General features: G+C 44.2%; 1 protein-coding gene across 4 annotated transcripts in view; it reads right to left on the bottom strand.

Annotated features, from left to right (window-relative positions):
* pdxdc1 (pyridoxal-dependent decarboxylase domain containing 1) overlaps nt 1-24,278 on the bottom strand; it is an 82,485-nt gene that overhangs the window by 32,301 nt on the left and 25,906 nt on the right. For 2 of the 4 annotated variants that reach the window (XM_060902143.1, XM_060902145.1), the window contains exons 5-8: nt 24,116-24,265; nt 22,954-23,143; nt 17,867-17,935; nt 17,697-17,775 (exon numbers count right to left, since the gene is read on the bottom strand). In XM_060902143.1, the coding sequence (XP_060758126.1) occupies nt 17,697-17,775; nt 17,867-17,935; nt 22,954-23,143; nt 24,116-24,265 (488 nt within the window). The remainder of the gene's footprint in view (nt 1-17,696; nt 17,776-17,866; nt 17,936-22,953; nt 23,144-24,115; nt 24,266-24,278) is intronic. The other 2 variants (XM_060902144.1, XM_060902146.1) reach the window with 1 other exon arrangement.

The raw sequence follows: 24,278 nt of genomic DNA, 5'->3' as shown, positions 1-24,278 counted from the left end.
CTATTACTACACTATAGTAGTAATATCATTAGAAGTAATAATTGTACTGGTATTAGTAGCAATAGCTGTAGTAGTGGTAGAGTAGTTGCAGTAATAGTACTATTACTACCACTATAGTAGTAATAGTGGTAGCAGCAATATTATTAGTATTAGAAGTAGCAATTGTAGTACTGGCATTATTAGTAGCTTTAGCCATAGTAGTGGTAGAGTGGTTGTAGTAATAGTGCTATTACTGCACTATTACTACCACTATAGTAGTAATAGTGATAGCAGCAATATCATTAGTAATAGTAGTATTAGAAGTAGCATTAGTACTGGTATCATTAGTACCTTTAACTGTAGTAGTGGTAGAGTAGTTGCAGTAATAGTACTATTACTACACTATTACCACCACTATAGTAGTAATAGAGGTAGCAGCAATATCATTAGTAATGGTAGTATTAGAAGTAGTAACAGCACTGGTATTATTAGTAGCAATAGCTGTAGTAGTGATAGGAGTAGTTGCAGTAATAGTACTATTACTACCACTATAGTAGTAATAATGGTAGCAGCAATATTATTAGGATTAGAAGTAGTAATTAAAGCCGCAAGCGGCCTCGACGGGCCCTCGCGCCAGCGGCCAAGGGGGGCGGGGGCATGCGTCCCTGCGAAAAACCTTCCACAGCTCCTGCGGCAAGAGACATTACTCCCACAATGGCGACAAAGCACAGAATTGGACACATGGCAACAATAGGGTCTCGCACTTCGTGCGTTGTCGACCATGGCAAGCGCCTCAATAAGGGTCTTGAAAAGAGTTTGCTTGCCAAGTTTGACAAATCAGAAGCTGCAATATCATTTATGCCATAATCAGCACCCCCAGGGGCGAAAGTGCACAAAATTTGGCGTATATGTCAGGTGAGCTATGAAGAGTTTGCGTATGAAGTTTGATGACAATTGAGTAAATAGAAGATGAGGTATAGATTTTTGAAGAATAAATTTTTTGGTTTTTCCCATGTCAGTAGGTGGCGCTATGCTGTACATGAGCGATTATGAGTTGGAAAAATAAGTGTCTACAACAGCAACGTACTATCACAAGGTAGTGGTGTGAAGGAAAAGCATTATGGAATTATTTACCAAAAACCCGTTTTGGAGCAATTGCGTGGGCCAAAAACAGCGCCCCCCATGGACGAAAATTCCCAAAATGTGGTATACATGACATGGGAGGTAGTAAGAGGGTGGCCGTGAAGTTTGACCAAATTTGAGGAAAGATTCGATTTTTTGCCCAAAAATAGCGCCCCCAGTGGCGAAACATCACAGAAATTGGGTCACATGTCAGAAGCCCTATGCGTGATTTGCGTGTGAAGTATGAGCAGTTTTGAGCAATTAGAAGATTTGTTATGAATTTTTAAGCATGCAAAATTCTGCATTGAAAAATGATTGACGTATAACTTCTGAACGGTTTACGCTACGTGAAACGTATTTAGCAACTTTTGTCAGCCATGTCTGTAGATGATGTGTATCAATTTTGGTGACGTTCCTATGAACGGTCTAGGAGGAGTTGCGCCGTCTTCGTGGCCATGCAGTTCGCACAAAAGTGAAATTACCTCACGTCCTGTAGGGCGTGGCTAATGCATTGGCATTACATTTTTGTCCGGCTTGGTGAGATACATATGCGTACCAAAGGGCATGCCACTACTACAAACTACAAGGCAACCAGGCACCTTAATGCGAGAGGCAAAAATCACAACACGTTAGGGGGCGCTATAGAGGCCCTGAGGCCCGCCTGGATCTGGGCTTCTGGTTCTCAGTAGCGGTGGCAGTCTAAGAAAAAGGAGCCAATTTTCGAGCATTGTCGACCATGGCAAGCGCCCCAATAAGGGTCTTGTAAAGAGTTTGCTTGCCAAGGTTGACAAATCAGAAGCTGCAATATCATTTCTGCCATAACCAGCACCCCCAGGGGCGAAAGTGCACAAAATTTGGCGTATATGTCAGGTGAGCTATGAGGAGTTTGCGTATGAAGTGTGATGAAAATTGAGTAAATAGAAGATGAGATATAGATTTTTGAAGAATAAATGTTTTGGTTTTTCCCATGTCAGTAGGTGGCGCAATGCTGAACATGAGCGATTATGAGTTGGAAAAATAAGTGTCTACAACAGCAACGTACTGTCACAAGGTAGTGGTGTGAAGGAAAAGCATTATGGAATTATTAACCAAAAACCCATTTTGGAGAAATTGCATCGGCCAAAAACAGCGCCCCCCATGGACGAAAAGTCCCAAAATGTGGTATACATGACATGGGAGGTAGGAAGAGGGTGGCCGTGAAGTTTGACCAAATTTGAGGAAAGATTGGATTTTTTGCCCAAAAATAGCGCCCCCAGTGGCGAAACATCACAGAAATTGGGTAACATGTCAGAAGCCCAATGAGTGATTAGCGTGTGAAGTATGAGCAGTTTTGAGCAATTAGAAGATTTGTTATGAATTTTTTAGCATGTAAAATTTTGAAGTGAAAATTGATTGACGTATAACTTCTGAACGGTTTATCCTACGTGAAACGTATTTAGTAACTTTTGTCAGCCATGTCTGTAGATGATGTGTATCAATTTTGGTGACATTCCTATGAACGGTCTAGGAGGAGTTGCGCCGTCTTCGTGGCCATGCATTTCGCACAAAAGTGAAATTACCTCACTTCCTGTTGGGCGTGGCTAATGCATTGGCATTACATTTATGTCCGGCTTAGTGAGATACATATGCGTACCAAATGGCATGCCAGTACTACAAACTATATGGCAACCAGGCACCTTAATGCGGGAGGCCAAAATCACAACGACTTAGGGGGCGCTATAGAGGCCCTGAGCCCCGGCCAAGTTTGGGCTTTTGGTGCTGAGTAGCGGTGGCAATTCTCGGAAGTGGTGCCAAATTTCGTGCGTTTTCGCCCATGGCAAGCGCCCCGAAAATGGCCCAACAGCGGAGAAAAATAAAGAAGAAGAAGAAGAAGAAGAGGGAAGAATAATATTAAAGCCGCAAGCGGCCTCGACGGGCCCTCGCGCCAGCAGCCAAGGGGGGCGGGGGCATGCGTCCCTGCGAAAAACCTTCCACAGCTTCTGCGGCAAGAGACATTACTCCCACAATGGCGACAAAGCACAGAATTGGACACATGGCAACAATAGGGTCTCGCACTTCGTGCGTTGTCGACCATGGCAAGCGGCTCAATAAGGGTCTTGAAAAGAGTTTGCTTGCCAAGTTTGACAAATCGGAAGCTGCAATATCATTTTTGCCATAATCAGCACGCCCAGGGGCGAAAGTGGACAAAATTTGGCGTATATGTCAGGTGAGCTATGAAGAGTTTGCGTATGAAGTCTGATGACAATTGAGTAAATAGAAAATGAGATATAGATTTTTGAAGAATAAATTTTTTGGTTTTTCCCATGTCAGTAGGTGGCGCTATGCTGTACATGAGCGATTATGAGTTGGAAAAATAAGTGTCTACAACAGCAACGTACAATCACAAGGTAGTGGTGTGAAGGAAAAGCATTATGGAAGTATTTACCAAAAACCCGTTTTGGAGCAATTGCGTGGGCCAAAAACAGCGCCCCCCATGGACGAAAATTCCCAAAATGTGGTAAACATGACATGGGAGGTAGTAAGAGGGTGGCCATGAAGGTTGACCAAATTTGAGGAAAGATTGGATTTTTTGCCCAAAAATAGCGCCCCCAGTGGCGAAACATCACAGAAATTGGGTCACATGTCAGAAGCCCTATGCGTGATTTGCGTGTGAAGTATGAGCAGTTTTGAGCAATTAGAAGATTTGTTATGAATTTTTAAGCATGTAAAATTCTGCATTGAAAAATGATTGACGTATAACTTCTGAACGGTTTACCCTACGTGAAACGTATTTAGCAACTTTTGTCAGCCATGTCTGCAGATGATGTGTATCAATTTTGGTGACGTTCCTATGAACGGTCTAGGAGGAGTTGCGCCGTCTTCGTGGCCATGCATTTCGCACAAAAGTGAAATTACCTCACTTCCTGTAGGGCGTGGCTAAAGCATTGGCATTACATTTTTGTCCGGCTTGGTGAGATACATATGCGTACCAAAGGGCATGCCACTACTACAAACTACATGGCAACCAGGCACCTTAATGCGAGAGGCAAAAATCACAACACGGTAGGGGGCGCTATAGAGGCCCTGAGGCCCGCCTGGATCTGGGCTTCTGGTTCTCAGTAGCGGTGGCAGTCTAAGAAAAAGGAGCCAAATTTCGAGCGTTGTCGACCATGGCAAGCGCCCCAATAAGGGTCTTGAAAAGAGTTTGCTTGCCAAGTTTGACAAATCAGAAGCTGCAATATCATTTCTGCCATAACCAGCACCCCCAGGGGCGAAAGTGCACAAAATTTGGCGTATATGTCAGGTGAGCTATGAATAGTTTGCGTATGAAGTGTGATGAAAATTGAGTAAATAGAAGATGAGATATAGATTTTTGAAGAATAAATTTTTTGGTTTTTCCCATGTCAGTAGGTGGCGCTATGCTGTACATGAGCGATTATGAGTTGGAAAAATAAGTGTCTACAACAGCAACGTACTATCACAAGGTAGTGGTGTGAAGGAAAAGCATTATGGAATTATTAACCAAAAACCCATTTTGGAGAAATTGCGTCGGCCAAAAACAGCGCCCCCCATGGACGAAAATTCCCAAAATGTGGTATACATGACATGGGAGGTAGTAAGAGGGTGGCCGTGAAGTTTGACCAAATTTGAGGAAAGACTGGATTTTTTGCCCAAAAATAGCGCCCCCAGTGGCGAAATATCACAGAAATGGGGTAATATGTCAGAAGCCCAATGAGAGATTAGCGTGTGAAGTATGAGCAGTTTTGAGCAATTAGAAGATTTGTTATGAATTTTTTAGCATGTAAAATTTTGAAGTGAAAATTGATTGACGTATAACTTCTGAACGGTTTATCCTACGTGAAACGTATTTAGTAACTTTTGTCAGCCATGTCTGTAGATGATGTGTATCAATTTTGGTGACATTCCTATGAACGGTCTAGGAGGAGTTGCGCCGTCTTCGTGGCCATGCATTTCGCACAAAAGTGAAATTACCTCACTTCCTGTTGGGCGTGGCTAATGCATTGGCATTACATTTTTGTCCGGCTTAGTGAGATACATATGCGTACCAAATGGCATGCCAGTACTACAAACTATATGGCAACCAGGCACCTTAATGCGGGAGGCCAAAATCACAACGACTTAGGGGGCGCTGTAGAGGCCCTGAGCCCCGGCCAAGTTTGGGCTTGTGGTTCTGAGTAGCGGTGGCAATTCTCGGAAGTGGTGCCAAATTTCGTGCGTTTTCGCCCATGGCAAGCGCCCCGAAAATGGCCCAACAGCGGAGAAAAATAAAGAAGAAGAAGAAGAAGACGGAAGAATAATAATAGTGAACTCTTACAAGAACAATAGGGCCTTCGCCCATAGGGCTCGGGCCCTAATTATAGTATTGGTATTATTAGTAGCTTTAGCTGTAGTAGTAGAGTAGTTGTAGTAATAGTACCATTACTACACTATTACCACCACTATAGTAGTAATAGAGGTAGCAGCAATATCAATAGTAACGGTAGTATTAGAAGTAGTAATAGTACTGGTATTATTAGTAGCAATAGCTGTAGTAGTGGTAGAGTAGTTGTAGTAATTGTACTATTACTGCACTATTACTATACTATTACTACCACTATAGTAGTAGTAGTAGCAGCAGCAATATCATTAGTAATAGTAGTATTAGAAGTCATAATAGTTGTACTGGTATAGTAGTTGTAGTAATAGTACCAATAGTAATAGTACTAGCAGCAGCAATAGTGGTAGTGTTGCAAAAACAGTAGCAGTAGTCATGGTAATAATAGACTGTAGTATGAACTGTTATGGCAGCATTAATCATCTCATCTCATTATCTGTAGCCGCTTTATCCTGTTCGACAGGGTCGCAGGCAAGCTGGAGCCTATCCCAGCTGACTACGGGCGAAAGGCGGGGTACACCCTGGACAAGTCGCCAGGTCATCACAGGGCCGACACATAGACACAGACAACCATTCACACTCACATTCACACCTACGCTCAATTTAGAGTCACCAGTTAACCTAACCTGCATGTCTTTGGACTGTGGGGGAAACCGGAGCACCCGGAGGAAACCCACGTGGACACGGGGAGAACATGCAAACTCCGCACAGAAAGGCCCTCGCCGGCCACGGGGCTCGAACCCGGACCTTCTTGCTGTGAGGCGACAGCGCTAACCACTACACCACCGTGCCGCCCAGCATTAATCATATCAGTAGTATTAGTAGTATCAGTAGTAGTAATTAGTACTGGTCTTAGCAGTAATACTCTGACAGTATTAGCAGGATCAGTAGTATAGTACTGATATTAGTGGAAATAGCTATAGCAGTGGTATAGTTATTGCAGTAACGCTAATAATAATAAAGTAGTAATTGTGGTTGTGTTAGAAATAATAGATATAGTATTAGCTGTATAAGTAGTAATAGTGTAGGAGTATCAATATTAGAAGCAGTAATAGTAGTACTGGTATTATTAGCAGCAATACTCCGACAGTATTTGGAAGGAGTCTCCCGTGTCAGCGCCTCGTTACAGTCGGCAAGAAAACTCAACCTCATGTTCTCCATCATCCTCAGGATCCAACATTAAATGTAACTATAAACGGATAAACATATGTTTATTTAGTTCTGTGACTAACACAACAGGGCTTTTTCTGACATCTTTGGTCATTTTGCGAATAGAGAGAGAAAGTATGAAGGAACGGAGTGCGTCTCTGCAAGCTCCTGAAGGTCATAAAGAAAAAGCGGCGCCGTTTCCCCATTCCTTATGCTGATAAGGAAAAGCAGGAGACAGACTTTTCGCTCTCGTAGTCAAATCTTCTCCTTGACATTAACATATCTTTCATACAAGCTGTTTTGTTGGAATTTCCATAACCCCAGTGAAAAGAAGAAAAAAAATTACCTTTTTGGATTAAATCATACTGTTATCAATTTATCATCATTTTTTATCTGACGAATATGTTGCTCTAATCAGCTGACTGGCTCATATGGGGTTTTTTCCTACACAGCAAAATTATAGGATGAGATCAAGTTACTTTTCTTTATTAAAATTACTTTCGGGAATTTAATGACAGTTGAAAAAAATCCAACGTTGCTTAAACTGTACTTCCATGATGATTTTAAGTCAAATTTAAAAGATCCCTCTTTTTTCTCTTGCTTTTAATTCAGTCTGAGGTTGCTCCATGTTTTTTTTTTTTTTGTTAAGTTCACTCTTAATCGTAATTTTAGTTCTAGTGTTTGTGTATAATCTATTTTTTATTTAGCTACTTTTTTGAAATCACACTCCACATTAACTTTATGATTTTATATCCTCTTTTGGCTTTATGATTGATCTTACGATTTCATGATCAATTTTACAATTTGATTGATTTTATGATCTTATGTTTGATTTTTACGATTCTATTTGGTTTTATGTCTTTAATCTTGCCTCATTAATTCTTTCCTTATTCACGTCTATCATGTATTGAATTGCGTTTGCCTCGACTGTAAAGTGCTTTGGGTCAATTCCTGTTGTTTTTAAATGTGCTGTAGAAATAAAGTGACTTGACTTAATCAAGGTTGCTAGCCAAGTTATCATACTGAGATATTACTGCCAGACATGGGGCTCGCACGAGTTCTACTGTGATGAATGCTGGTAACAGTTAAAGGTGCAATAAGCAATTTAAAACAAAAAAAATCTTACTAGTACAAGTAACCTAGAAAACACGCAGAACGATAAAGATAATGGTTTAAAACATGACCTCAGCATGAGTGTATTAATTGGCTGAAATAACCTGCTTGGAAAACAAACAGTTCAGGTTCAGAAAGCTTGTTTGTGCTCAGATGGGTCTCGTCACTTTATAGATGTTCATAAATGCCCTTTCACTCCAGATACAGATCAGTCTGAAATGAGCAAATGTCAATCGTAACCAGATAATTCTTCTGTCTTTTCACTTTTTGGATGGATGGATGTTTACATAACAAATCAAGTACTACATACGCTTTTCTTTTTTTGCACTTCAAAAAAGAACTCTCGAACCTGTTAGGACTAGGACTGTTTTGGCCTCTAGAGGCCGCTGTTATTTCCTTTTCATGTCGTGTTTATTTTGGCCTCTAGAGGCCGCCACTGTTCCTGTGTTTTGTGTTTGTGTTAATTGCCTAATTATCTTCACCTGTGTCCTTAATTAGTTTGTGTATTTATACCCCTGAGTTCAGTCCTCTTGTCACGGAGTCTTTGTGCTGTTATGTTTATCTCCAGTTTCCTTTGTACTGTGTTTTTTGATCTTCTTAGCTTTTGTATTTTTGCACTTTGCTTTTCTTTTGGATTATACTCTTTGGTTTTTTTTGTCTTTTGTTTTGCCCTGTATATAGTGTATATAGTTTAAATAAACCTTTTGATTCTTTTTCTACTTCCGCCTCACGCCTCTGCATTTGAGTCATCCCCCTGGTGGCCTAGTGGGGGTTTGCTGGATTATCACACCAACGAACCAGGTTCGAATCCCAGCAAAACCCTAACAGAAAGACTCCGTCATGACCGACTCAGCAGAGGCTGCTTCAACTGTCTACCCGGCCAACCTTCAGGGAATTATGGCAGCTTTGACATGCTTCGGAGCGACCATGGACGCTCATGGACGTACGCTCACCAGCCAACGTGAGGCCCTCGCTCGCCACGAGGAACTGCTTCAGCAAATTGGGAAAACCCTGGCACAGCTGACATCTCTGCCTGCATCTCCTGATCCAGTTCCTGCTCCTGATCCAGTTCCTGCTCCTGATCCAGTTCCTGCTCCTGATCCAGCTCCCACTCCTGCTCCAGTGCCTCCTGCAATACTGCCTTCTTCACCTCGCGAACCCAGCCTTCCTGCACCACAGAGGTATGACGGCAAGCACAGTGAGTGCCGAGAGTTCCTTACCCAGTGTCAACTCACCTTTGAGCTTCAGCCTACCACCTACACTACGGATCGCCGCAAGATTGCCTTTGTGATCACCTTATTAGCTGGTAAGGCGCGAGCCTGGGCTACTGCTATCTGGCAAAGACAGGGACCTGAGTGCTTTGATTTCCAGCTGTTTTCTGAAGAGATGCTTCGGGTCTTCGATCAGGCAGACATCAGTACCGACGCAGCCCGAAAGCTCATGTCCATCCGGCAAGGAGGAAGCGTCGCAGATTACGCCATCTCGTTCCGAACACTCGCAGCAGTAAGTGGATGGAACGAGACTGCCCTGGTGTCAGCCTTCCACCATGGTCTGTCTGACCCCATCAAGGACGGTCTGGCCTCTATTGGATGCCCAAGTGACCTCGAAACCCTCATCTCACATGCTATTCGTCTGGACAACAGGATGAGAGAACGCCACCAAGCCTTGAGCCCCCCCAGCCTCCCTACCTCTACCTGGAGACCGTCTACCTCCTTCAGTGACTGTCCAGAACCCACGCAAGTGGGTCGTACTCGCCTCTCCGCATCTGAGAGGGAGCGCAGAAGGAGGGACAAGTGCTGCATCTACTGTGGCAAGCCTGGTCACTTCCGAGCATCATGTCCCGAACTCTTGGGAAAAGGACCGCCCCGTCCAGCCGAGGGAGGGTTGTGACGGGGCCTACCCTCTCTCCCGGACTCCCTGGCCAAGGAATCTACATCCCGGTCTCCATCTCCTGGGGTGAGTCTGTCCACTCTTGTCAAGCTTTGATAGACTCAGGGGCGGCTGGGAACTTTATGGATATTCACTTCGCCCAAAGCATCAATATTCCGACTGCACCTCTTGAAGTCCCACTGTCTGTGTCTGCCCTCGATGGCCAAGCGTTAGGTGATGGAAGAGTCACCCAAGTTACTTCTCCAGTCTTCCTCCAGTCTCAAGGTCACAAGGAAGAAATATCCCTGCACCTGATTCCTTCACCTGAGTTCCCAGTTATTCTAGGCCTTCCTTGGCTTACTCGCCACAACCCTCGCATAGACTGGGTAACAAGCCAGGTTGTGGAATGGGGCCCTGCATGCCATGCCTCTTGTCTGCTCTCTAGCTCTCCTGTGTCTCCTGCCGAGCCCCCTGATCTCACCGAGTTATCTCAAGTTCCCACAGAGTACTGGGATCTCAAGGAGGTATTCAGCAAGAGCAGGGCCGCCGTTCTTCCTCCGCACCGGGCCTACGACTGTGCCATCGACTTGCTCCCTGGGACTACCCCTCCTCGTGGCAGACTGTTTTCACTCTCTCAGCCAGAACGCAAGGCCATGGAGGAATACCTCAAAGATGCCCTGGTCTCTGGGTTTATTCGACCCTCCACTTCACCTGCTGGAGCCGGCTTCTTCTTTGTCGGCAAGAAGGATGGGGGGCTCCGACCATGTATTGATTACAGGGGCCTGAATAAGATCACTGTGCGCAACCGATATCCCCTTCCGCTGATGTCCACAGCTTTCGACCTGCTCCAAGGCGCCACCGTCTTCACCAAGTTGGACCTACGGAACGCATACCACCTCATCCGTATCCGACAGGGAGACGAGTGGAAGACTGCCTTTAACACCCCGTCTGGGCACTACGAATACCAGGTGATGCCCTTCGGACTCACCAACGCACCAGCTGTTTTTCAGGCCCTAATCAACGACGTCTTAAGGGACATGATTAACCTATACGTTTTTGTCTACCTCGACGACATCCTTATCTTTTCCAAGACCGTGCAGGAGCACCGCCACCATGTCCGCCAGGTTCTCCAGAGGCTGCTACAGAACAATCTGTTCGCCAAGGCCCAGAAATGCGAATTTCATGTTCCCGAGGTCTCCTTTCTGGGATTTATTGTACGGACAGGCCAACTCCAAATGGACCCTGCCAAGACCCTGGCCGTCCGGGATTGGCCTACTCCCAAGTCCGTTAAGGAGGTTCAGCGGTTCTTAGGATTCGCTAACTTCTACCGCAAGTTCATCAGGAACTTCAGTTCTGTGGCAGCACCCATGTCTGACCTCACCAAAGGGACAGGTGGATCTTATGGCTGGTCTCCTCAGGCAGAAAAGGCGTTCAAAGACCTCAAGGACCGCTTCTGCACGGCACCCATTCTGGTTCTCCCGGACACCTCCCAACCATTCATCGTGGAGGTGGACGCCTCGGACAGTGGTGTCGGCGCGGTGCTCTCTCAACGTTCGGAAGGAAAGCTGCACCCCTGCGCTTACTTCTCCCACCGCCTGAGTCCTGCTGAGTCCCGGTACGATGTGGGGGATCGAGAACTGCTAGCGGTCAAACTGGCCCTTGAGGAGTGGAGGCACTGGCTGGAGGGAGCACAACATCCATTCCTGGTTTGGACTGACCACAAGAACCTGGAGTACCTCCAGCAAGCCAAGAGACTGAACCCTCGACAGGCTAGGTGGGCCCTGTTTTTCAGTCGGTTTGACTTCACCCTCTCATACCGCCCCGGCTCCAAGAACACCAAACCTGACGCACTGTCCAGACTGTTCTCTGCCACTAACAGGGAGAATGAAGTCGGGCCTATTATCCCTGTGTCCCGGATTGTGGCCCCTGTCCGCTGGGGTATTGAGGAGGCTGTCCAACGAGCCCAACGCCAGGACCCCGGTCCTGGGACGGGGCCACCAGGCCTCTTGTACGTCCCACATCAAGCCCGGGCCAAGGTTCTCCAGTGGGGTCACTCTTCCCCTCTCACTGCCCACCCGGGAGCTCGGAGGACCCTGGACTTCCTGAAAAGACGCTTCTGGTGGCCTAACATGGAGAAGGAAGTAAGGTCATTTGTCCTGTCCTGTGAGGTTTGCACCAGAACCAAGAACCCACGACAGCGTCCCCAGGGTCTCCTGCATCCTCTGACCATTCCCCGGCGTCCCTGGTCCCACGTGGCAGTCGACTTTATCACGGGTCTCCCTGAGTCACAAGGTAACACGGTCATTTTGGTCTTAGTTGACAGATTCTCCAAGGCCTGCCGCTTCATACCACTGTGCAAACTCCCCTCTGCTCTTGAAACTGCGAAACTTTTGTTTAATCATGTCTTCCGAGTCTTTGGTCTTCCACAGGACATCGTCTCAGACCGAGGGCCCCAGTTCTCCTCCCGAGTGTGGCACGGGTTCTGCAAGGTCATCGGAGCCACTGCCAGCCTCTCCTCTGGGTTTCACCCACAGTCCAATGGTCAGACGGAGAGGCTCAACCAGGACCTGGAAACCACCCTGCGAGGCCTGGCTATGGATAACCCGACATCGTGGAGCACCTGGCTGCCATGGGCGGAGTACGCCCACAACACCCTGCAGTCATCGGCCACCAAGCTGTCGCCATTCCAGTGCCAATTCGGGTTCCAGCCACCTCTGTTCCCGGACCAGGAGGAGGACGCGGGGGTGCCCTCGGTCAACCAATATGTGAGACGGTGTCGCAAGACCTGGAGCAAGGTCAGGAAGACCCTCATACAGACCTCCAGAACCAACCGGACTCAGGCCAACCGCCATAGAAGACCTGCACACGCTTTCCGCCCTGGGCAGCGTGTTTGGCTGTCCACTAAGGACCTTCCACTGCGGGTGGAGAACCGCAAGCTTGCTCCTCGCTACATTGGCCCCTTCAAGGTGGTGCGCAGGGTGAACCCTGTCTCCTACCGGCTCCAGTTGCCCCGGACTCTGAGGATCAACCCCACTTTCCATGTTTCCCTGTTACGGCCCGTACTGACGTCTACGTATGCCCCTGCCCCTAGGAACCCCCCACCCCCCCGCATCTTCCAGGGGCAGACTGTGTTCACTGTGAATCGCCTGCTTGACTCCCGCCGGGTCCGCGGCGGGTTGCAATATCTGGTGGACTGGGAGGGCTATGGTCCTGAGGAGCGCTGCTGGGTTCCTGCTCGGGATGTCCTTGATAAAGAACTATGTCGGGACTTCCATTCGGCCCATCCGGATCGCCCTGGGAACGTCAGGAGACGCTCCTGGGGGGGGGGTCCTGTTAGGACTAGGACTGTTTTGGCCTCTAGAGGCCGCTGTTATTTCCTTTTCATGTCGTGTTTATTTTGGCCTCTAGAGGCCGCCACTGTTCCTGTGTTTTGTGTTTGTGTTAATTGCCTAATTATCTTCACCTGTGTCCTTAATTAGTTTGTGTATTTATACCCCTGAGTTCAGTCCTCTTGTCACGGAGTCTTTGTGCTGTTATGTTTATCTCCAGTTTCCTTTGTACTGTGTTTTTTGATCTTCTTAGCTTTTGTATTTTTGCACTTTGCTTTTCTTTTGGATTATACTCTTTGGTTTTTTTTGTCTTTTGTTTTGCCCTGTATATAGTGTATATAGTTTAAATAAACCTTTTGATTCTTTTTCTACTTCCGCCTCACGCCTCTGCATTTGAGTCATCCCCCTGGTGGCCTAGTGGGGGTTTGCTGGATTATCACACCAACGAACCAGGTTCGAATCCCAGCAAAACCCTAACAGAACCCTCCTAAAAAATTATTACGAATTAGATTTTGCATGTCTACAGAGTTAAAACTTGGCTTTCGATCAGCTGACTGTCCAACTGCACTTGAAAATGATGTCATGCAGGTTCTTGCTAATGCTAACCAGGGCTTTGAACCAGAATTTTTTTCCTATTGGTTCGTTCCGAACAGAAACGGAATTTTAACGTTTCCGGTTTTGGGTTCCACCATTAAATAGACATTCCCGAACCGGTTAGAACAAAAAAATTCCGTTCCCGGAACGGTTAATTACGTTCCCTGTCAGCTGTTTAACAAATGGCTATAAAATTATGTCTCTGTCTCATCCAGCTTAAAGGAACAGTCCACCGTACTTCCATAATGAAATATGCTCTTATCTGAATTGAGACGAGCTGCTCCGTACCTCTCCGAGCTTTGCGCGACCTCCCAGTCAGTCAGACGCAGTCAGACGCGCTGTCACTCCTGTTAGCAATGTAGCTAGGCTCAGTATGGCCAATGGTATTTTTTGGGGCTGTAGCTAGATGCGACCAAACTCTTCCGCGTTTTTCCTGTTTACATAGGTTTATATGACCAGTGACATGAAACAAGTTCAGTTACACAAGTTGAAACGTAGCGATTTTCTATGCTATGGAAAGTCCGCACTATAATGACAGGCGTACTAACACCTTCTGCGCGCTTTGGCAGCGCATTGATACGGAGCTCAGATATCTGTTGGTAACTTGCCAGCGCCCCGTAACGATCCCACAATTCCTTGCACGCTCCACCCGGATGTGACGTAAAGTGGAACTGCTTTAACTGTATCGAGAGCGCCTCGATTCGCTCGCTCATGTTCTGACTACCAGAGTGGTCGGAAGGACTGTAGGCACGCTCGCTACAGCGTTGATACTAACCGCTATTGTCTGAGAACAGCCTGTTCAAATTAGTTTCGGCCGAACTTTTGAACGACCCGCTAGGTTTCAGTGATATAGTGGTTTTGATTCTAAACCTTTGCAAAGTTTAACTACAGTTAAGTAGTTTTCCACGCTAAGAGGCATTTGCGGACAGCTTCGCTCCTCTCAGCCTTTTCCCCGTCGACGCATCACCGGAGGTTTCTCCCGAAGCACCGTGGACCAGCTAGGCCTCCATCTCCCTGGTTCGTTTAGCCGCGGTTGGACGCAACTCGCCGCTAACCTCCTCTCCTCGGACCGCGACCCTCAGCGCGGACATCGGAGAACGAACTTCCATCGCATTGAGTAGGCACTTGGGAAAATTTTAGTAATTTGTAGCTTATTCAGATGGTTGTTAGGGTCGTGTTTAAGCTTTGAGCTGTTTAGCATACCCGCTCAGACACGGAAGGTGTCTTTTATTGTTCGTTTTGGTTCTGTTTTTCTTTGAACTTGTTAAACAGGGTATCTTGCATGTTTACGTCTTTCCTTAACTCCATTGCTAGCTTCCCTATCTGATTAGCAGCGCAGCGACAAGTTTGTTATTTTAAGCCCCGAGGCTGGACCGCTACAAGGCCTAGTCCTCTCCATCCAACACCTATTACTCTCTCTCTCTCTCTCGCGTTGAGTTCTTTGCCTAGATAGTCTGTTGGAAATTGTTGTTAAGCACAGTGTTTGGATCCAGCTGTAACATGGCCAGATTCTCATTAGCAACTCATTGCTAGCTACCTCAGGGTGATACGCTAGCTGGTAGGCTTGTGTTCTCGACTCGGCCTGCAGGCGCCATATTCCCCGACGCCATTTTGGTACCTCCCTCATTGAGCTACCTGTGATACATCACCTAGTTTACGACATCTAGGCATTGACCGCCATTTTGCTTAAGCATTGCTAGAGTGGCTAGTCGTTAGCATCTGCCCACAGATACACACACACACCTACACATCGGCTTTCCCTAGACACATATACACACACACACACAAGGGATTCTCTTTTCCTATCTCTCTCTCTCTCTCTCTCTCTCCTGCCCCAAACCTATGGCCCAGGTGTAATTGTTCCATTGTTGTGCCTTGTTATTACCTTTGCCCGACATTGAATGTATTTTGTGAGATTCTTATTAGTGAGTAGTAGACAAATAAAAGCTAATCAAACTGAATTACATTTTACTTGTTCCTGTTGTTTATTCACAAGGTCAACTATTTAGAACTCCTTTTTCCTTCAAATTTAGCTTTTGTATACAACTGGGTTTCCCATCTAATGCAGAGCTACCATTAATCTTGAATGTAACCATTCACGGTGAATATTAAGATTAATAATTTAAGATTTTATGAGACTGATCTTTAATTATAAATTGATTAATTCAATTATCAATTATTACATAATTTATAATTTAATTAATCCCAATTCCACCTACATACCAATGCGCTGCCGAAGCGCGCAGAAGGTGTTAGTACGCCTGTCATTATAGTGCGGACTTTCCATAGCATAGAAAATCGCTACGTTTCAATTTGTGTAACTGAACTTGTTTCATATCACTGGTCATATAAACCTATGTAAACAGGAAAAACGTGGAAGAGTTTGGTCGCATCTAACTACAGCCCCAAAAAATACCATTGGCCATACTGAGCCTAGCTACATTGCTAACAGGAGTGACAGCGCATCTGACTGCGTCTGACTGACTGGGAGGTCGCGCAAAGCTCGGACAGGTACGAAGCAGCTCGTCTCAATTCAGATAAGAGCATATTTCATTATGGGAGTACGGTGGACTGTTCCTTTAAGCCAAATTCTATTACAACCTTCATTAAATAAGACAAGAAATAATTCAAAACAATTATTATTTCAAATGTTGGCGATTTGGATTCTCAGTATGTCTTCCCATCTACACAAACAGAAAAAGTGCCAAAAATGAAAGATAATTCGTTTAGTGTGTTACCAAAGGCTAGTCAGGCCCTATGCATTGATAGGCTAACAGAGGTTAACGTCATTCAATGTTCGCGAGCCTCTCATTAACGTGGACAAATATATTGATATCGTGTTTGAAATTGACGTTTTTGAATAACGATAGACTGCAATATTTACCTCTTATTTAAGATGTGGAGACGTGATAGTAGTCCACCCTCCCGCTCTCTCCATTCAGTCAGCGAACGTCACACAGGAAGTGAACCCCAGCGGGTCATAGAAACTTGCGCAGGAGAAGAATGACTTTTTTATTTGTAGGCTACGGAAACTTTGAGGAACGAAATAAAAACCGGTATTAACCGGTTACCATTATTTTTAATAAGCGTTTCTGTTCCGGAGCATAAAAAATAATAAAGTTTCTGGTTTCGTTTCTGTTCCATGTGAAATAGAAAAAGTTCCCGGTTTTCGTTTTCGTTCCTTGAACCGGTTCAAAGCCCTGATGCTAACTCTAGTTGAACTCGTGTAGGTGTTAGGGCGGAGTTGTGTGTGCATAGCCTGAAACAGAGGCGTAAAAACTTGATACAACTCCACCAGGAGACAATATCTGACCCTTCTGGTTTATACTTTAACCACTGCTTACTCTAAAGTACTCTGATATATTACTGCAAGCAAACTCCATGCTAGTTACTAGTGTTGCACCGATACCATTTTTTTGGCCCCGATACCGATACCTGGCTGTGCAGTACCGGCCGATACCGATACCATACCGATACCACGCCGTTTGAAATGTGTGTGTATGTATATATATATATGAAGAGCTGCATACTTGGATGTAAAATCATTGCTATCATGGCTTTGTCAGGCTGCTGCTTACCTTTGTGAAACAGGAAAAAGACTAATACAAAGTGAATCCAGTAGAAACTCTTTGTGTTCGTTCACATGTTTCGTCTTCAAATGTTTTATCAGGTTCGAGGTATTGAAACTGGCCGATTTAACTCCACCTCTCGAAACTTTCAGGCCGCAAATCTTGCATGTAGCCATTGTACTCGCCGGAGTTTCTATGCTGAAATGTATCCAGACCGCCGACATTTTCTTCTCGTGGTTTGTTTTTCCTCCGCATGAAAAAGCTGCCCCTGTATTGGTTAAGAGCGGCTACTGGCCCGCTCTCATTGGTCTGGAGCAGGTCAATAGCAATAGCTGCTTGGCGTGCTTGGCAGGCATGCACAGTGATCACGTGTGATCACACAACACAGAGTGTAGTGAGTGTCGGGAGAGAGAAGGCTGCGTTCAAGTGTCATACTAGCATCGGTAAATGGTATCGGCGCCCTATTTCTTGCTACTCGCCAATACCGATACCACCATTTTAGTGCCAGATCGGGGCCCCGCCCGATACTGGTATCGGTATCGGTGCAACACTACTAGTTACGTCCAAATTATGAGTTGAACCTCAAACACAACTGACCAGCGTTTGCGACTAAAAGCAGAGGAAGCTTCCCCGCCTCGATGTCCTCTTTGATGAGCTTGTCCAGCAAGGCCACATCCTGTGAGAACAAGACATGCAAAAATAACAGAAACAAATATGCAAGAGAAAATCCACATTGATGGGGAAAAAAAAACAGAAAAAATGCTGACCATTTGGTGCTGAGAGCCGAACATGGTGTTGCACGGCACGCTGCAGACGCTGGACAGAGGCAGGCCCAACTGTAAACGTACAAAAGTAAAGACATTTATTGAACTGACAGTCTGTTTATTTAAAAAAAAAATCCTTTCAACAGTCTCACTCATAAAAATTTTAAATTCGTTTCCTCCTTTCTTTAAACACACACCCTCCTACATTCTCATCCAGTGTAGTTACTGATTAACCATCGAGAGCTGTAAAATAAAATTAGGAACACGTTCCATGTAACAGCACTCGTATTAAGCCTAGGTCACAACCGGCTGTATGATTTTTTGGCCGTGCGATTTTTGGAGTTTCCCAAATCGCTGCGATTTTTTTTTGTTCATGGAGAAAGACACACATCGGCCGTACGTTTGTCTTGCAACCTGAAAAAAACGTAAGCGCCCGTAGAGTTTGTTTGACATGACAAAGAACCTCTGCGGCCGGTCTGCGGCCAGTTTACAGCTCGAAAATCAGCACGTCACACGCACGCCCTCCGTGCATTTCTTGCATGTAGACCGGCCGTAGGAGCACGTACAGCCGGTTGTGACCAAGGCATTAGGAGTAATAAAAGTAGGTGTTGTAGTAACAGAATGAGTAGTATTTGTAGTAATTATACTCGCAGCAGCAGTAATACTGTTAGGATTAGATTAGTAACAGTAGTAATATTATAGCAATAGTAGTTGTAGTATTGGCAGCGCCAATAATAGTAGTAATAGGAGTACTAGTTGTAGAAGTAGCAATTACAGTGTTTATAATACATACCTCTCGTCTACTTCGCAACCTGGTTTGGCCAGCATGATCAAGTTCCTGCCTAAATTTAATGAGCGTGATCCTGATGTGTTTTTCTCCTTGTTTGAGAACATTGCTACGGAACAGCATTGGAGCGATGAGGAGAAAACATTATTGTTGCAGACCTCGTTAATTGGTCGTGGCCAACAGGCATTTGTGGCTCTACCCACCGCTGATAGAAAAGTTTATCAGCGCGTTAAAGCGGCGGTGTTGAAATGTTATGAGTTAATTCCAGAGGCCTATAGACAGCGTTTTCGTTCTTGGAAAAAGTTGGACAAACAAACACATGCTGAATGGGCAAGGGATTTAACTACTTTTTTTCAGCGCTGGCTTACAGCAGAAAATGTGGAGAGTTTTGATACGTTGTGCAATCTTATGATATTGGAACAGTTTAAAAACGGTTTGCCTGATCGTATAGCCACTTATATTAACGAACATAAGGTGAAAACGCCAGCAGAGGCTGCGGTTCTTGCTGATAATTTTTCTCTCACGCACAAGATTCCATCTCGTCTGTCTAGTTTGCGTTCGTACACTCGTGGCCCTAGCGGGGTTAGAGTGGACACTTCTGTTAATTCCAACACTAATGTAATGATGCAGGGTAAGCCGCCCGGCCAAATTACTCAATTCTGATTGGTCAATCAAGGAGGGCTTTTTTCCTTTACACGGGGCCGTATTTCTGAAATGCTATTGGCTAGTTCGTTGCTTGGTTACGGTTACAAAAATTAGCAAATTTTGTCAACAAATTGGTTGACTCAGCAATGCCGCGTTTCGCTATATTTGACGAAGAAATGATAAACCAGTTGAAAGCTGCAAGCGAAAATAAATACAAAAAAAAAAAAAGTACGAATTTTTGGCTTTCCGTGTTGAAGAAATGGGTCGCAGAAAGACAAATAAACGACTCTCTAGTGGCGTATGAATGCTGCGAGTTAGACAAGGTGCTATCGCAGTTTTATGCAGAAGTGAGGGAAGAAAATGGGGAAAACTACGAACCAGACTCTCTTAAAGTAATGCAGGCAGCACTGGATCGGCATCTGAGACGAGAGAAATATCCGGGATCAGTCCTGAAAGATGTAAATCCTCGTGTCGTGTCGCCGTGTCATGATGAAAGACGTTTTAGAAACGGATTCAAACGTGCAAGATAGTCTCGCGCCCTGATTGGCTCAGAAAACGTGAATGACAAATGGCTTCTTAAGTATGAATGTGGCCCGATATATTATAAACAAGTAATCGTATGGTTCCTCGTGAAATTAATCTTTAATTTTACCCGGCCCCATACGATTACCTATACTAGTAGTATTGGTAGTAGCAGTAGCACCAGAAGCAATACCATTAGTAGTAATAGTAGTACTGGTCTTATTAGTAGCAGCAGTAATAGTGGTAGTGTTAGAAATAAGAATATTAGCAGTACTAGTGGTATTAATAATAGTAGTCGGAGTATTAGCAGCATCGGTGCAATAGTAATAGCTGTAGCAGTAGTAATCGCATTAAAGGTAATCAGAACACCATTAATAGTAATAGTATTAGCTTGAGCAATACTGATAGTACTAATAGTAGTAATAGAAGCAGCAGTAGTATCAGGATCATTGTATTGTAGTAGCAGTAGCAACGATAGTATTAGCAACAGTAATAGTTTCATCAGTAGTATTATTTGCAGTAGTATCAGCAGCAGTAATATCACTCAGTGATGCTATTAATAGTAACAGCAGTAGTATTAGCAGCAGCAGGAGTATTATTAGCAGTAGTATCAGGATCATTGTATCACTCCGTATAATGTAGTAGTAGCAATTATATTAGTATTATTTGCCAAAGTAGCAGCAACAAATTCAGTTGTGGTACTATTAGTAGTAGCATTATTATTAATAATAAGAATTAATAGTAGAAGCAGCAGCAGTATTAGCATTAGTAACAGTAATAGCTACACGAGATAAAGACTGACTAAAGTCACAGTAATTTGCGCAAGCTGACCTTTGTCAATCGAAGGTCAAGGTGACGGTCATTTTGCTGAACAAATTAAACAAGAGTACTCCGAGAGCACAATATCCCCCACTGGCAACTGTGCCATAACTCTGGTAACATGTGACTGAATTGAATGAAATTGCAATAAGTGTGTTACTGACATATAATAAAGAATCCTGTCAAGTTTCGTGAAATTCCTCCAAAAGTTGTGAGAGGAGTTGATTTCAGAAGGTGAGCACCCTTCCCGGGACGGACAGATGGATATCGCCACGACATAACCCCCCTTCGGCGGATAACAAACTGATTGAAAAAAAATCATGAAAATTAACAGTTATAAAAGTGACTGAAAAAAAAAAAAATCCGGTTTTCATTGCACTACTTCACCACTACTACCTCTGCCATCTCTCATCGATGCAATTATTATGTGCAATAATATAGGCCCTAAACTATTTTTATGCATACTTTATATATATATACATATATATATATATATATATACACATATATATATATATATATATATATATATATATATATATATATATATACACACACATATACACATATATATACACACACACACACACACACACTACCTGTAATGTGCAATTTTTTCCGAGCCTCTCAATAAGGCAATTTTTCTATACTTTTTCACGGTAGATAATGCAAATAGCCCTCTGTATTTAATCCTTCGTTTGTCTAATTTTTATTTCAGTTTTATTTGTTATCTGTTTAACATTTTCTTGCTACTATAACACGTGAATTTCCCCGATGTGGGATGAATAAAGTGAATCTATTCTAATCTAATCATTCCAGTTCAGTGATCCAGATCAGTACCAAAAGTCATAGCAATGTAATTCAGCCCAGAGGGATTCTTCAGGTGAAATTTGGTGATGATTGGTTGAAAACTGAGGGAGAAATGGTGTCCTAAAAATGTTAGAAGAAGAAGAGGAAGAAAGTAGAAAGATCCTGAGTGAGAGTAACAATTTGCACCAGTGCTGCTAGCACAAATTAAAGGAGAACTGAAGGCAAATTTTTTTATCATTAAATTCTATTTATTTCATTTTATTAAATATCGGAATGCATTTTTGATCGCTATTTTGTCGCTGCTATAGCGAGTTATGAGTGTTTGAAATATGCTGTGTAATATATCAGTCCGTATGTCAAAGCGATGGCTGTAAACGAGATTTGTTGAGACCTGTGCGAGACATCGTAGGACGGAAGTAAAACGTACAGCGGAAATCAAAGTGACCGACATCTGCCAACACTGTCAAAAGACGCGCGCGCCCTCTTTCGAATGCTGATGTAATCAAGCCGGAAGTTTTGTTTGTTTTGATAGCAATCAGGAAAGTCTGAAAAAAGTCGGCAGTAATCATCATTGAAACTTGTTTTTGTGCAATATTTCGTTTGGAAAACAGTTTTCAAAATGGCGGCACTGACACCTGGCTGACACTTGACGTTTCAAAGTCTCGCACAAGTCTCATGAAGATCGCGCGGATAAGCGACGCCTGCCGTGGACCAAACGAACTCAATTCAACACGGCTAAAAACCGAATAGGCTGATAAGTATAATATTTAATTGCAATTAGTTGCCAATACGAGTCACGATATAAGGTTACTAAAACTGAAAACGTAATTGAATAACGCGTTAATTAAGAAATAAAGCAAGTTTAAAAATGACTTCAGTTCTCCTTTAGATAGTAGTCCCGGTTGCAGTAGTGTCACAGTTTGGCTCAAAAACCACGAGAAAAACACAAGACACAGGGATAAGGCTAATACATTTATTTTAACCAAAAACGACACCCTAATCGCAGAAAAGGACAAAATAATGCCATGGAGTGTGAACGTCAGTAAAGAGAAATGCATGAATGGATGAATGGAGTGTATAGTGTTGCTTGTTGCATGAAACAAAACAATAAAATGGTGCATGGGAGAGATAAGCTCCACCCCCCCCGTACTGAGGAAGGGCGGGATTTTACAATGAGGAAACACCGGGCTCAGGTATCTCCAATCATGCTGACGATCTGCAGCACCGCCCACTAAAACACAAAAACACAGCCCACAGAAGCAGGCGGGGCCAGGAGCAGCAGTGTCCGTAGTAGCTGGAGTATTATTATTAGTCGTAGGAGTAGGAGGAGTAATAATAATATTAAGAGTGGCAGCTGCAGTAGTAATAGCAGTAGAAGCAATAATAATAATAATAATAATAATAATAATGTTAGACTGGAAAGGCTTTGTTGAGCCACTCCTCTGAAGACTTTTATTTACTGAGTCAGTGTGTGTTCAGAGTGTTTGCAGTGCTCGTGTTGCCTTACCTGGCTGCACAGGTGTTCTCCCAGCCCCGGCCTGCACGCTGCACTCAGGTAAATGACCGGCGCCCTGACACTGAACACACTGAAGCCCTCTGTGGCATACTCATCGTAGCGAGAGTGAATGACCAGTCGACACACCTTCAGCAACCCGTTTCGCTCGTCCTCGTGGTAATACGCCGAGCCGTTCTCATACCTGCAACAACACACCCGTTATCATAATTCCATTTTTACAATTACAGCATGTAATCTCATTTACATATTAACCATCAAATCATGTATGCTAATATATTTAATATTATTATCATTAATAATAAAAAAAAACTTCTTTAAATAAAAAAAAAAAGCCACACAATGATAGATTTTACTCAAGAAATAAAACATGGCAAAAAAATTGGACAAAATGAAAAACACATTAATGCAAAATGACAAAAATAAAGCGATCAGAAGACTAAAGACTCACTGAACGCATGATGATTAATGCTAATGAAATATAGAGTCTCATGACATCACTTCAGCTTAGAACTACACAAAAAGAACCAAAATAATCTCATCTCATCATCTCTAGCCGCTTTATCCTGTTCTACAGGGTCGCAGGCGAGCTGGATCCTATCCCAGCTGACTACGGGCGAAAGGCGGGGTACACCCTGGACAAGTCGCCAGGTCATCACAGGGCTGACACATAGACACAGACAACCATTCACACTCACATTCACACCTACGGTCAATTTAGAGTCACCAGTTAACCTAACCTGCATGTCTTTGGACTGTGGGGGAAACCGGAGCACCCGGAGGAAACCCACGCGGACAAGGGGAGAACATGCAAACTCCGCACAGAAAGGTCCTCGCCGGCCACGGGGCTCGAACCCGGACCTTCTTGATGTGAGGCGACAGCGCTAACCACTACACCACCGTGCCGCCTTCCAAAATAATCTAATTTTTCAATACTTTAGCATTTTAAATAAACAAAAAACAAATAGTCTTTTCACATTATACACACACATGCGCGCACTTTACACTATTACTTCTCTCGCTCGGTCCGTATTGTCAAGACCTCAGTCTGATATTTTCCCGTAAAGACCTCGCGCTCAGTTAAGAAGTAGTTAATAATAATAATAATAATAATCATCATCATCATCATCATCAATGTTCTTAGTAGTAGTAGTACCTGAAGAGTCTGCAGAGCCAGAGCGTGGTGTCTGAGAGGATGCGTGTGGTCAGTTTTCTCACACGTTCTTTATCCAGGATGGAGATGTAAGCAGCCAGGCTGTGACCCAGTAAAGCCATGTGACCCTGCTCTCCAACACACTGCATCCTGCTGAGGAAACACA

The sequence above is a fragment of the Neoarius graeffei genome, chromosome 20 (assembly GCF_027579695.1).
Source record: "Neoarius graeffei isolate fNeoGra1 chromosome 20, fNeoGra1.pri, whole genome shotgun sequence".
Lineage (NCBI taxonomy): Eukaryota > Metazoa > Chordata > Actinopteri > Siluriformes > Ariidae > Neoarius > Neoarius graeffei.
The sequence above is the reverse complement of the archived record's forward strand: the minus strand, read 5'-3'. Positions and strand labels throughout refer to the sequence as shown.